This window comes from Sebastes umbrosus, chromosome 17 (genome assembly GCF_015220745.1).
Source record: "Sebastes umbrosus isolate fSebUmb1 chromosome 17, fSebUmb1.pri, whole genome shotgun sequence".
Lineage (NCBI taxonomy): Eukaryota > Metazoa > Chordata > Actinopteri > Perciformes > Sebastidae > Sebastes > Sebastes umbrosus.
Genome location: NC_051285.1, coordinates 4,973,417 through 4,988,743, shown reverse-complemented (window position 1 = coordinate 4,988,743; position 15,327 = coordinate 4,973,417). Strand labels below are relative to the sequence as shown.

Sequence of the window (15,327 nt, the reverse complement as noted above, 5' to 3'; positions counted from 1 at the left end):
CAAACTATCAGGGGACACTGATGAATACTGAATGCTCAGTGATGGGTGCTCGCGACGACATTTCCACCTTTGTTTTCTCTTCCATATGAATTTACCTAACCTGGAGGTTTATTTAAAACCAGTACCATGTTGTTATTACTGATAGGAACGGTCGTCAAAACTACAAAATGTGACCGAAGTTGAAAAAAAGAAAATGAAGGAAATCCCCAGAGCCTTGAAATATATTAATAAATGTTATTTATCTAATATTTCTTAAGGACATGACTTATGTTAAATTAAAACAAACCTTTGCTGTTGATGGAAATCTTAAGAGATTTAAGATTGGGTGGCCTGGTGGCCTCGGGGTTAAGGTCCCGACCATGAACCACAACATTTTCATTTCCTGTCATCTCTCTACTCCTAATAAAGCTAATAAAGCTAATAAAGCTAATAAGCAGAGGATTTCATACTGTGATGGAGAGTTGAAGCTCAAGGAGGCAATTAAAGCCGAGTTTCCACCAAATGTTCCTGGGACTTTTTGATCACTAAAGAAGGAACTAAAAGGTTCCTTCAGCCCACTGTTGTCTGCATTTCCACCGTGGTCTAAAGACCTGGGAATATTAGACAAATTAGTCTGCTGACGTATGAAAAATCAACATGACATGAGACGAGGGCTGCTCACAGGGCTGGTCACAGCGGTAAACACTCTCTGCAGCCTGCAGTTCCGTGTGTCTGCTTGTTTCATCTAAAAAACGATTTTGTCTCAGTGCGACGACGTTTACTGCTGCATATACTAATTGAGTAGCGTCCGTCTCCACAGTAAATCATCTGTTGAGTGTTTAATTGTTATTTATGCTTTAGAACGTCACCACCGTGAAACATTCAGAAAATAACTTTTCTTTCTCTCATTCACAGCACCGCCGCACTACATCTCCCTCTTCTAACGTTACCGCTCACCCTCGCCATCTCTCTATTCCTCTCTGTCTCTTTTAAAATGAGTTGGGAAGCCGACAGCAGAGCCTAACTTTACTTTCAAGGTTATGAAACTAAGAGAAATGCTCTCCCCTCGTCCTAAAATCGATACTAGTAGAGTACTTCCTTGTTTTATGAATGAAGCGGTACCTGAGTTGAAGCAGTGGCGCAGTGTGTGTTCGAAAGTTTCTCTACTTTCAGAAAGTACTACCCCCTGACCAATGTCTCTGTGGTGGAAACACAATGAGTTCTTCAAAAGGTTCCTAGTCCTAGAGGAAAGTTCCTGTGGTCGAAACTGAGCTTAATGTACTTTGTCAAACTACGCCAAAAAATGCAATCCTTCTCTGAGTCATAGCTCAGTAAAGATGAACAAAGATTCACACAAGTTTCTTCGAAATAAGCATGAAAAAAGCATAAAAAAATAACAACCAAGACCAAAACAACCAAGAGCGGGCAGCCCTATCTATTATCTATTTTTTACTTTCTTTATTCAGCTACTTATCTCTGTCCTTGTGCTGCTGCAACAACCAAATTCCACCTCTGGGGATCGATAAAGACTCTTATCTCATCTTAAAAAAACGGGGCTCAAATCGAGGACCAGCTTGGGATTTACTTATTTAATCATAACAAAACAAAATTTACACTTGCATACACACAGGGAGCCCCGCTAACGCCATGCCTAAGTGACGACGAACAGAAACAGGGAGAAACGGCCTCAGCCCGCTTGATAAATATGTATGTGAGTGCAGCTCGTACACAGCATGTGTTCACCTCCTGGGGATCACGGTCGGTCGTCATTATGAACAGGCTTGACCCAGCTGACTGCAAAGTGTGTCTTGTCCCTCCAAGAGATGCTGCGACAGTCTTGCTAACCCCCCACGTATCTAACTGGGTTCACTGGAGACTGAGGGGCAAAGAAAGGTCACAGTAATGACTCTAATGACTCCGAGCCTCTGGGGGAAATCTCTACAGATAGAGAATGGACATTGTGTGCAGGCGGTTGTAATTCAGGTTTCTCTTTAAATGCTCGTCACTGAAGTAATGCACCTTGGCAGCCGAATCGGTCACATAGATCTTTAAAGGTGATAAAAAGAAGAAGACAAAAAACAGAAGACATTGAATTTCCTGGCTACAGTTTTTCCTCGGTTTGATTTATTAGTATGATTTTGTGTGCCAAGCGTCCTTGGGTTTCTTGAAAGGCGCTATATAAGTCCAATTTATTATTATTATTATAACATTTCGGCTTCAACAAACCTCACAGTACGTTCTGCTCTCTAACGCCGTCGCCTCAGCATTAATAATCCATGTTACATTCCAGCGTTCTGGCCATCATTGTGTGAACATGGAGGAAGCATGCATTAAGCAGCAGCCTCGCTCATGACCCCACACAGCAGATGTGGGGAGATGGGGGTGTAATGAGAGGTGACAGCCAGGCAAACAAATACTCCTACAGCAGCTGTATGTGACCTACATTTGAGGAGGTGGGGGGGGGGGGGACCTGGAGGCCAGCTAAGCCTACAGTATAGAGCTGCACTCACAAGTGAATGGTGTCGATGATGGAGCACCATGTTTCGTCTGGGAGCAAACATGAGACGATGAGGAGGAGTCACACACACTGCTGGCTGGAGCCTTTCACACATGCAGTCTGTCCTTGAAATGTTCAGGAACATTTCCTGCATGGGCTCGTGTGTGAACGGGAGCGGAGGGATCGATATTCAGGGAAATCTGTACCTCAAGACCTCGTAACATTTATGGGAAAATGCCGGTGCGACTGTTGAAAATGAAAGCAGCAGCATTACACGTTAAAGGGTTACATCCATCGCTTTCACATGGAGCGGACACTCAGTCTGTAAACTGTGATGGATGTTTAAAAAAGACAATTTTGGTAATAATTTTATCGTTCCTGTTTGTTTTCTCTCCCAAATAAGTTTCTCTAACCTGCCGGTTTATTAACAAACTGTCCGATCGTCTCACTGTTCGTGTTTGCATTCAGATTTCAACAATAAACTTTAGCAAGTTATTATTACAGACATCAACTATTGTCGATTATCAACTATTTTGTTTTAAGTACTTCTCCAATGTGATCATTTTCTGTTTTCTGTTACTGTAAGAGGAATATCTTCGATGATGGTCGGACAAAACACGCAATTTGATGACCTGACGTGTCCTTAGGAGTCTCTTTGAGATGTTGTGACTGTCATTTTTCACTTTTGTTTAACATGTCAGGTCCCAAATTATTAATAGATTAATCAAGAAAATAGTTGTTTGTTGAGGGATCACATTGTATCTTATTTTAACAAGGCTAAAAGTGTGAAGTCCCTGGTGGCTCCTTGAAGCCTTAATGTTTATTACAAGCCACAAAAGAAAACGTTTCAGATGGAACAAACAACATACTGACAGATTATTTTTCCACTGGGGACAATGATATCTGCAGCTTATTTCATGCATAAATTGAGATACTTTATTGAGGACCAGAGTGTTCATCAGGGGAAACTTCTGACTCGATGAAGGCGCTAAATAAACCACAACTATTCTGGGAACAGACGGGTGAACAGAGGGATGGACAGACAGATGGACATATGGACCAACTGACATGGCCTCACTTTAACCCCGCTGTTAAAAGGGTCAGTTCACACAGTAGAAACTATGGAAAACATATTTTGAAAACATATTTTCCCACTTAACCTCGTTTGGCATCTATCCAGGCAGATAGTTTTGGTATATTTGTTCAGGTTTTGACATTTTCTGCTTGTAACGTTTGTGCTGGAAGAACTTGCTACTGAAGAAATTGTCTTTATCAGCAACACAGTCCCTATCTGGCTCTGGGAAATGGTGATGGTCAGTTTTCTCTATTTTCCAGCATTTTTACAAAACATAGCAGACCGATTAATAGATAATAATCATTAGTTGCAGTGCCAATATTTACATTAGAGGGGCTAGATATATCCTCTTATGTAAAATATATATATTTTTAAAATATTTCTGGATCATTTTCTTTCTTTTTCCCTTTGAGCTAAACCTCCATTGATCTCATATGTCAGTCCCAGCCCCGTACTCCAGACCGGACCAAACAAATCAAACACGTTTCAAAAATCATGTTGTTGGGCTTCGACAGGACGGGAGTCATTAAAAGTTGAAGAGCCTGTTCCCACAACAAAATAATCTGATCGGCTGTCAGGCACCAGTACGCCTCGAGCCCCGACTGTCAAGATGTCCAGAGAGGTCAGGTTTAAGAGTCAGCATTAATACATGGTGTTCTTGGAGGACTTGTTATGTAGGAAACACTGATCGATGTGACAGTTACCGTCGCTGTGTGGGCCGAGCAGCAACCTCTTGGCAAACAGCTGATGTCAACATGTTAATGTTACATGCTAAAGTTAGCGGAGACCTCCAGGCTACTCTCAGATGGAGTACAGGAATAGTTCACCTGGCTCAGATGGCAGATAGAGGATAAAGAGGCTCTGCAACTTCTTATAATCACTTGTGTTTCTGCTGTGATTAGGTCCCTAAAAGCATTCTCTAATTCGCCTAATACTGCTTCTGATAAATACCATCAAAGGTGAGGGTTTGTTTAATATCATGATAGGATGCTGAGGTGGACGTAAGGCCTCAGTAAACTTTCTGAAACAGGCAATCCAGCAATCACACTTAGCGGCTGGCCAGAAGGTCTGCAGACGTGTGAAAGTAAGCAGGGCTTCAACTTCTGTCACTTTTCATGCGTACAACAGAGTGCAACACTATGAAGGCCTCCGGGGAGAGACTGTGAAAGTGTGAACTGCTATCTACATTTGTACAATTCGTTGCGTCGAGACAACAAAGGCACACAGAAGTCACAGAGCTCTATTTTAATCACGCAAGCGTGAAGTACAGCTACTTTAGTTCATGTAGCACTAAGTGTAAAAGGGCCGGCTGAAGTGGAGTCTAGATCGGAGGGTGTGGTGATAAATAAATACAGACTCTGCCAGTTACATCACTGGTGAGGTATTTAGGGTTGTAATGGAAGGAGATTTTCATGGTACGATAACCATCTCAGAAAATATCACTGTTTCCCGGTATCCAGTATTACACTATTATTTATTATTAGTAGTATTATTATTATGTTTCAGTTACAATGACCCTTAAAGTGACAGTAGTCAGTATATTTTTGGCATCATTGGGCAAAAATTCCATAATAACCTTTCAGCATATTGTAATTCAAGTATTCTGAGAGATAACTAGACTTCTGCTCCTCCTCACGGCTCTGTTTTCAGACTTTAGAAAATCTAGCCCGTGACGGGAGACTTTGACCAATCACAGGTCATTTCATTGAGAGAGCGTTCCTATTGGCTGTGCTTCGGTCATGTGACCAGAACTTGACGTTCCTTCACCAGATTTCACAATGGCAGCGGAGTCACAAAACTATCTAATTTTACAGCTAAACCGTGCACTACAAGATGATTCTGAAGACATTTGAGGCGAGAAATAGGCATTAACGTAACAGAATATTGATTCGTATTTGATCAATGCGGCCTAGTTTGACCGTTTGGTCGGAGTTCACAAGTGTTGACGGCCAACTCTCATAGACGGCAGCCCGACAGCAGACCTCAGATCAGCTCTTACTGCTTGTTTTCCTCCGGTCTGTGAAATCTTGCAGATGCCGTTAGGAGCACCGGAGGACACAGAGGAACATGATTTTTTTCAGGTTACCTGTTTCATGTACTACTGTCACGATATAGCGACCGTTTTATAAAAATAACTTTTTTTAAATCATATTTGCTCCAATCTCGCCGACTTCAGCTTTAAAGGAATGAGAACACTTAGAACCCTGATTAAAAAATAGCATTTAACTATAATATGTTATATAACTGAGGCATGTTAGTTTACATGTTAGCAGCACTATAGCATGTTAAATTAATTAATAAAAATTACGAAAAATTCTAACCCTAACCCTAAGGTACAGAGCAGCACGATGTGAACACACAGCTCCACAAATCTGCAGCCAGAGGCAGATGTTTAATTAGTAGAATGATGACGATGGGAAAAACTGTTTGTTGAAGCAGTTTATATGATCGCATCAAACAATGCTATTTCAGTCATAACTCTACGGTCTTTCTCGTCGTAACTGATGTGGTACAACAGCATTTGCACCGTGATGCATTTCAAGAATAAAACACTGAGCTTCACTAATCCGATGTCTTCCACATAAACAGACAGGATGCCGAGTTATAATAGTAGACCAGTCTGGTGTGTGCAGAGGTGTGTGTAGTTATTATTCTGTGGCAGTTTGGTGTCATTTGCAAGTCATGTAATGAAGGTAAACACAGCTGGACGGTTGTGTGTAATGGCACCACAGTGTGACGCTGCACTTCTAAAATCAGAAGCTGCAGACTTGTCAACATTATCTGTTGTGTCAGATGGCTGCAGGGGTTTAATGAACTAATGAAAGAGAAACTATAGTCAGCTGTGGACAACAGATACGGTAAGAATCACTAATTTATAAATCAATGCAGACATTTCTGCTTTAATCACATTACTTATGTTTTGATGCCTAATTTAACACATCTACTGGTTGGAGAGTGTTTCACTTAAAGGGCCGGTCCACTATTTTGTTTTGTTTTAGATTTTTATATCATTCTGTAGCTTCCTAGTGGTGTTCCTTATGTATTCAAATACGAAACATTAAAATTTTGGTCAAAGTTAGGGCTGTCAAAGTTCGCAAATTCGTTTTAACGCCACTGATTTTTTTTACCGCATTAACGCAATTAATCTTCCGGAGGTTGCAGCGGGCTCAGTTTTAAAGCTAGAGTGAAGATACTGGTATCATATGAAACTAGAAAAACCTAATGAATCCATTGGTACCAACCATGTCATACCAGCTTTTCGTGAAGGAGGTTAAATAACGCTCCAAAGTTACGCTAAATTTTGGTGAGGGAAACTGGCATGGCCATTTTCAAAGGGGTCCCTTGACTTCTGACCTCCAGATATGTGAATGTAAATGGGTTCTATGGGTACCCACGAGTCTCCCCTTTACAGACATGCCCACTTTATGATAATCACATGCAGTTTGGGGCAAGTCATATTCAAGTCAGCACCTAGTTAATTGATTTCCAATAATAAATACATACTCACTCCCATGTTGATAAGAGTATTAAATACCTTACAAATCTCCCTTTAATGTACATTTTGAACAGATAAAAATGTGTGATTCATTTGTAATTAATCGCAATTAAATATTTTTATCGATTGACAGCCCTAGTTTATTTACATTTTAGGCATTGATCTATTATTGCAGCTCAAAGTTCAATGACGTTTTTCGTGCAAATCAATCACAAGAAAGTGGAGCTGCTCATTTATCATGGAGACAATTCTGACATGAGAGAGAGAGACTTTTGCAAGCTTGTGTAAAAATGAATGAAGGTCTGGTAAAATGCAAATCAGGAAGTGGACTGATATGTGAAAAATGAACAGAAATGTCAGTAAAATATCAGTGCACAATGGCTTTTCTTACAGCGTCCATTCATGCCTTTAAGCACAACACATTTCCACGTTTCATGCCTGACCTGCCACTCGCATCATCTCCGGTCAAAGGCTGCTATATATCAATGCGACTGACTGATGGAGCCATCGGTCGATAATAATGAACACAAAAAGCTGCTAACTCCACCGTACTGAATGGTTATGAGAAACCAAGTGAATAAATGCAGTTTAACATGCCGGGCAGGCCTTCTGCTGCTGATTATACACAAATAGGTCATGGTATTACAGATGGGGCCTTGCAGGGCATGGATGTATCAGAGGCTTGAAAATTAGCCAGCGAGTCAGCAGTGAATTACACCCCTGCAGCACTACAGCCTCATGTTTGTCCTCTGCTGACACGGCGTCGGAGCACGACAACCTGAGAGGCTTTGTGTTACATCCAACGCGGGTGTGATAACAGCTTCACAGCTCCCTGTGAAACAAACTGCTATTTTCAAGTTCATTCATGAAACTGAGCTGAATGCCGCTACGCTCTACTGGGAGAAATAACACGTGTAATCACGTTATCTTAACAATATCTATTTTTTCCACCATCTGCTCCTGTATCCTGTCAATCAAACAGTGTAATCAGCATCATGACATCTTTTTTCCGTACACTCTGTTGTTTGAGTTGCGGCTTGATGATCTTTCCTGGCCTGTTCAGTCATGGTCAATGCAGCTCATGGGATTAATGCTGGCTTAAAGACAGACAGTCCTATGCCAGAATCCATGTTTCTACAAGTGGAAGAGCTCTTCTGACAGCTTTATATTTATATCTATTTCAAGGATTTCTCGCTGTCTTTATTCCCAAATGGAAAACCAAAGTCTCTGTACACTTTCTTCCACGTCACTGCTAACTCTATTGTTGTTTAGGGGAGGGCTATCCCCCCCAAATTACATCCCCACTGTGTAGGTACAGTATAGGAAAGCATTAGTGCAGCAACTATGACTGGATGATTAATTGCTTTTATATTAAAATTGTGATTTGAAAGAGTGAAGGCGTTAAAATGGCAAGACCCTGGATTTTAATTGCAACTTACATGATTAATAGTGTCTTAACAAGCTGTCGTGTGACAGTTTGAGTCGGCAACTGTGGATTTCACCGGTGATAATTGTCGCATTTGGTAACCAAACCTGTAGACATAACTTAGGTTTATTCTATCGAGCCATATTTCACAAAGTGGCTCCAATCAAACTCTGAAAACACACCGTCAACTTTTAACTAGGGCCGTCATTGCCGCTACTTTCTTTAATGCAATCGATCTTTCGGAGGTTGTTGCGGGCTCATTTTTGAAGTTGAAATTTGAAAAGTGAAGATAGTGGTACCATATGAAACTAGAAAACCTAAGGAATCCATCGGTACCAATCATGTCACACTAGCTTGTCGCGAAGGACGTTAAATAACGCTCCAAACTTACGCTAAATTTTGGCGAGGAAAAACTGGCATGGCCAGGCTAAATGCAGTACCTGTAGTACCTGTGAGGGTTTCTGGACAATATTTGTCATTGTTATGTGTTGTTAATTTATACATACATACATTTGCATAAAGCAGCATATTTGCCCACTCCCATGTTGATAAGAGTATTAAATACTTGACAAATTTCCCTTTAAGGTACATTCTGAACAAATAAAAAATGTGCAATTAATTTTAATCAATAGACAGCCCTGTTTTTAATATTTTCTTGTAGCCTCTAACATCCCACAATAATGACGACAACAACCGTGCCTGGCAAATTAACTCAGCTGTAGCTAATTGACATTGACCCCGTGAGGTGTTTGGTTAATATGTTCTCTGCACGCTGGTGTCTGAACTATTTACACTCAGCCAAAGATGGTTTTGTCGAAGAGGGATACTGTGAAATCTGGACCTCCAGGATTTGTGGCTCGTGAAACAGCTCGTCCTCTCCAGCTAATGTTAGATTAAAGGGATAGTTCAGGTGTTTTGACGTGTGGTTGTATGAGGTTCTTACCCATAGTCAGTGTATTACCTACAGTAGATGGAGTCTGGAGAAACAGACAGGAGTACCAGCACAGGAGCAAAGCAATGTACTGCTGTGGACGGGGGCGGCAGCAAAATGGATTTTAAACACCTAAAAAATCAGTTTAAGTATACGCTATATTTAGAATATTTTCACTGCTTTACCTTGCAGTCAGACAGCCCTCTCCGACAGAGAACTGAAGCTGTTGTATGCATCTATGCTCTCTTTAAAGCCACCAGACTCCTTTGAAAAAACAGTAATTTTACCTTGCAGAACACAACTGAATCCAAACTAAACAAAGTCACACAATAACACAAACAAACTAACCGACCAAGGCAGCGGTAGACCAGCAACCCCCGTGTTCTGCAAGGAAAATTGCTGTTTCTTTTCCAATGGTCTGGTTGCTTTGGCGAGAGCACAGACAACGGCTTCAGTTCCCCATCGGAGTAAATAGACTGTCTAGCTGTTGTAAGTGACTAAAAGAGTAATGTTTTTGCTAATGAAATAACGTGAGCTCAAATGATCAATTTTACTATTCAGAGGTTTGACTTTTATCTGAGGAACACAGGGAGGATCAACAACAACAAGCAACTGCATTGTTACCTGATTCAAATAATGTCGAAACAAGATAAAAGATATAAATCACTCATCCCTCGCGGCAACAACAGTGTGAATCCTCGCCAGCTTCCCACCTGCAAACAGCCAATTATGTTGGAACGAACAACCAAGCCGAGAGTGTCTCTACCGGGTATCAACCCCCCGGGTATTTGAGCTGGTAGACAGGAAGTTTGCCCCTGGGCTTTGTCTGACAGCTTTTACGTAACTGCTACAGACTGAGAGTAACACCCTCAGCAAAAGTGAATCTGACCTGACAGCCCATAAATATCTAAAATATGTACAGCAAAGTTACGAGACACAAAGAAACATTCAGATCTTTTACATCCTTCGAACCCACAAGCGACTTGAGTATAATGCTTTTATTCAAATCTGAATATGGAAAGTCCCAAACAAAAAGGTTACTAGACACCAGCTGCTTCTCCATCTTTGTTCTCCAGTCAGCTGGGCTCCAAGAGGAAGGGAGTATAAAAGCCTCGTCCCAAGGTTCACATTCACTTAGTTCTGGTACAATGGCAACAAACAATCCCATTCTGATGACCGCACCCAACATCACAAATACAAGTATGAAAATAAGACTCAGCAAGTCCAGTCCTGTAAGGGGAGGTTCAGATGTTGACCTCTAAACGAGTGGGTTGGTGGAGGATTTACTGTGTGGTCGCCTGGGTAAAAGCTCAATTTGATGTTATATTTCATGTATTTTTTTGTCACAAAAAGCCATGTCTGCACATTTTAAATGTAAAACATGGGTTGACACATGGATTAGAGGAAATAAAAGAAGGAATGTAACATGTAATCAGTAGACTAGAGAAGTCAAAAAGCTGAAAACATTCCATGGCAACAAATGATCCGCCGCAGTCTGCCTACAACGGTTCGACTAAACTAATGAAAACATAGCTGATAAATGGTGTTAATGGTGCTATTTCAAGTGTCCTGATCTTATCTTATCTTTAAAAATAAAGAAACCATGATCCACACTCTTTATATACGGAGTATCGTCCTTACAACAGCCCCATACACACCACTTCAACATGCAGGGAAAGTGGCCACATGGGAATGTGAATACAGCAAACACCACTGACACATGGTGCACATGATCGTGGACATATCTCTAGCTAAAAACAAATATCAGTTACTCTATGTTGTGCGTTCTGGTTGCCTGCAGCTGCAGCTGACACCTGAAATATTAGTACTGTTAACTGTTTTTAATATGGACTTCTAACTGTATAACTGCTAAATCTAGAAAGAATCTCTCACTCTTTGATTCACAGTTAGTGACACCATAATCTGACAGTGTGCTGATGTTTTAAATAGCTCTGTGGCTGTGCTAAAAATATCTCCCAGTGATCCGAGACTGTCAACATTTGACCCCATTAATATTTTTAAAAAAAATAGGCCTCAGGAAAAATAAATACATACCTAATGTTGCTTTTTATCTCAGAGTGATTTTTTGAAAGCTACTTTTTAAAGAAGTGACAAAATGTTCACACATAACACATCTGCAAAACGTTCACTGACAACCTTACTCTCTTGCATCTTCCATACAATAGCATCTATTCTAAAGCATTGTTTTTATGGTTAGGTTTAGGCACTTAAAGCCCTTCGAACGTTTCAAACTTGCGCTCATTTTTTGTTAGGAAAAACTGTCATGGCCATTTTCAAAGGGGACCTTTGACTTCTGACCTCAATATATGTGAATGAAAATGGGTTCTATGGGTACCCACGAGTCTTCCCTTTACAGACATGCCCACTTTATGATAATCACATGCAGTTTGGGGCAAGTCATAGTCAAGTCAGCACACTGACACACTGACGGCTGTTGTTGCCTGTTGGGCTGCAGTTTGCCACGTTATGATTTGAGCATATTTGTTTATGCTGAATGCAGTACCTGTGAGGGTTTCTGGACAATATTTGTCATTGTTTTGTGTTGTTAATTGATTTCCAATAATAAATATATACATATATTTGCATATGTGTCCACTCCCATGTTGATAAGAGTATTAAATACTTGACAAATCTGCCTTTAAGGTACATTTTGAACAGATAAAAAATGTGCGATTAATCATGATTAATCACGGACAATCACGCGATTAATCGCGATTAAATATTTAAATCGATTGACAGCCGTAAAACCCCAAATAATAGACCCGCCATTTAAAAAACAGGGTCAACTCTGTGTGTGTGAAGGGGACCTTTTATCTCAAAAGTTTAGAAGTCAGAGCCGATGATTAGCAACTAGGCTAGCAGCAGAGAGAAGCAGATGCCAATAATAGTTGTGAGAAACTGTCTGAAACACTCAAGGTCTCAACTCCACCTTGGGACCACAACCACACCACACACTGCCAGCTTTCTCTGGTCACAGATCCCCATCCACCAACCAGCAGGATGTATTAAACAATACAGCTGTCTGCCTTGATCCACTCCACAGTTTGTCTCTGCTGTGATCACTCGCCTCAGAACAAGGCCCTCATCATTCATCCTTTCTTTTTTCCCTCCTCCTTTGTTGCAGCGAATGAGAATCAGATGTTTTGCGGAGGAAGGACAGACCCCCACCCATCCTGCTCTGCTGGGGAGGTGGGAAAGCATCTGCTCGCACACATCGACAGGAAGTTTAACATTCCACCCAACTTCCATCACAGGCCGGCAGCTGAGGCCGTAGCGCAAAACCTGGCAACGTCTCTTCATTACGGCAAACCAAGAACTGCTCCATAAAAGCTAACAGTCATAAACAAGTAGCAGTTGACATTACCTCTGGAAATTAATGCAGCAGGATTTATTTTATCACCTGCTCTCGGCTTGGCTCTGTACACTGGGAAGAATTTCTAAAGCTCGCCCATGAGGCTTAAAATTTAGGGCTGAGGCTTAAGAAGACATCCTCTGGTGCTGCCCCATAGCCGCCCCGTCAAAAGCATGACTTGCCTAAACAAAGACAAGGCCCCTTTCACCCCGCAAATTCCTTGACAACTGCTGCAAGCTTCCTGCTGGCATTTGATATGCTCCATTTCGTTCCCATGACCAAGAACTGCAGTCACGCTGAGGCTTTTCGCTGAGCGGTTGAAGGCTCGTCTCACTGACGCTCTGAAGCTTCTCTGTACTCTGATGTGTAACGTCCCGTATTCTCTGCAACCAGCCGGAGTGTCACAGCGAGTCAAAAGTGATTGCATTTTGCTTTCTATGTCTCAAAGCGCGCAGTAAACGCGGTACGTCTGCAATTACAAGGTAAGACAATGAGGAGCCACTGTGGGATATCATGTATAATTAGTTTTGACCTTCAGTGGTTAGGACACAATCTTCAGCTTTTCTTCTTTCGGTTTATTTTCACTGACGTCTACATAAAACCTTATGAGAGGTCTGTGGCTGTTTAACTAAATAAGGACTACAACAAGGTCATATAGAAAAAGGTCCTTTTAGGAAGCAGCTCCACTCTCACTTAGCGAGGCCATATTTACCCATCCAGTCCTGGAATCTGAACCAGTGACCTTGTCATCACAACCACACTCCTCTTGACTTATGTCTCGTTCACTGGCGTCCTGTATGAAACCAGAAATACACCCCCCACCCCCAGCACCCCTCCTCTTTGTCTCATCAGCAGCGGGTCAAACTCACCAAGCCGACTCTGTTTTTCCCAGCATGTGGTTGCCAGGTTGGACAGCTCCCGGTATTTCTCCGCCAGTTGGAGTTTGCCGTTACAGAGGCGGGGTCGTCGGGCGAGGCTCTCCTCGGCCAAGCTCCGATTGGTCGCCTGCAGCATCTCCCTGTCCACTTGGAGCTCCTGAAACTGAACAGAAGTACAAAGTTAACAAAATGTCAGATTAGTCTATCATACATGAGGTACAGCTGTGTAGTAGTGAGTATGTTGTTGCCCTAAATTATATAAAGGACATTATAAATCCCTTTAACATACATGTGGATTAGGCTTTTCTTTTGAAGTGCATCATTTCAATCTGCAGTTTCCCCTGGAAGGCGTGCATTTTCATCGCTCTGTTTACTTACAGTATTTTATTACAGCCTCCCACTAAAGCTAACGTTAGTTAGTCATGTTCGTCACTGTCACCAGCATCATTTAGCCATTTAGCACACTGACGTGTGTCGTATGTCGTATGAACTCAGATCTCAGTGTGAAAGCTTCGGTTAACCCACTACACAACAGCTTTTCAGCATTTTCTCTCCTGTGACAGCGAGTTTCTTTCCCCCAAAAGGGAGCGCAGCCTCGGTGATGACTCCATGCTGGTCTGGTCTATAGCTTGGAGCCATAAAGCCATGCTGGTCTGGTCTATAGCTTGGAGCCATAAAGCCCCTCTATTAGATCTTTTTTATGACACAGCAGGGCAACAAATCGGAGATCAACGTTTTGGGATTTATTGTTGGTGCAACCAACTACAAAGCAACTCTTGGGCGTAGCGTTACTATTAGCGGTTTGTTTAAAGTAGAAGTTTGGAGACATGTTTCAACTTCTTCTGTTTACTCTGTTACTGTCTACGAGGGACACAGGATTATTTTCACCCAAAGGGGACATGGTCATGAGAGCCTACTCTGGATGACGTATTGCCGGTCTGATGCATACATTAAAGCTGCAATGATTACGCAAATAATCCATCAGTTGATCCACAGAAAATTATTCTGCAAGTATGTTGATGTTAGATCAATCGTTTAAGTCATTTTTGAAGCAAATAAATGTGAAGACTTGTTGCCTTTCTCTCTTTTATATCCTTGTAAATTGAATATCTCTGTTGATTGGACAAAACAAGACATCATGTTGAGCTCTGGGAAATTGTAATGGACATTTTTTTCCTGACATTTTATGGATTGATTGACCTTGTTCGTAGTGTTATAGAGGCACTGGAGATGTCCTTGTTCCCCAGCTGTTATTTCTATTTCTGTGTGAGTACATTGAGAGAGATGCAAAAAACAGAGTCAAATTCCCTGTATGTGCACAGGGCAAATAAATCTGATTCTGATGTTTTGTGTCTCTACAATTGCAGGAAAGTTATGTTGGTGCCTTGCAATAAATTGCTGAAAGAGAGTCCCAGTGGTTCTTGTTTCCTATACAACATAACACAGAGATAGACCCACTATAGTTGCATGAGTTCATCCAACCTGAATGAGCCCAGAGTTGGGAGGAAATCACAGCTGGACTGAGACAGTTTTTGGTGTATTTGAAGCCACTGGGAGCTTCCTGATAATAACAGTCTGAATCACTGTCACAGCAGACTACTTTATCTTCTACTGCTGGCAAATAGAGGCTGCACAGGACACTGAATCACCTGAAGGGAAATGCACCTGCTGA

General features: G+C 41.6%; 1 protein-coding gene across 2 annotated transcripts in view; it reads right to left on the bottom strand.

Annotated features, from left to right (window-relative positions):
• The window catches only part of vps37d (VPS37D subunit of ESCRT-I), a 30,343-nt gene that overhangs the window by 8,695 nt on the left and 6,321 nt on the right, over positions 1-15,327 (bottom strand). Inside the window, exon 2 of one of the 2 annotated variants that reach the window (XM_037749195.1) lies at positions 13,647-13,818. In XM_037749195.1, coding sequence (XP_037605123.1) covers positions 13,647-13,818 — 172 coding nt within the window. The remainder of the gene's footprint in view (positions 1-13,646; positions 13,819-15,327) is intronic. The other variant, XM_037749196.1, reaches the window with a different exon arrangement.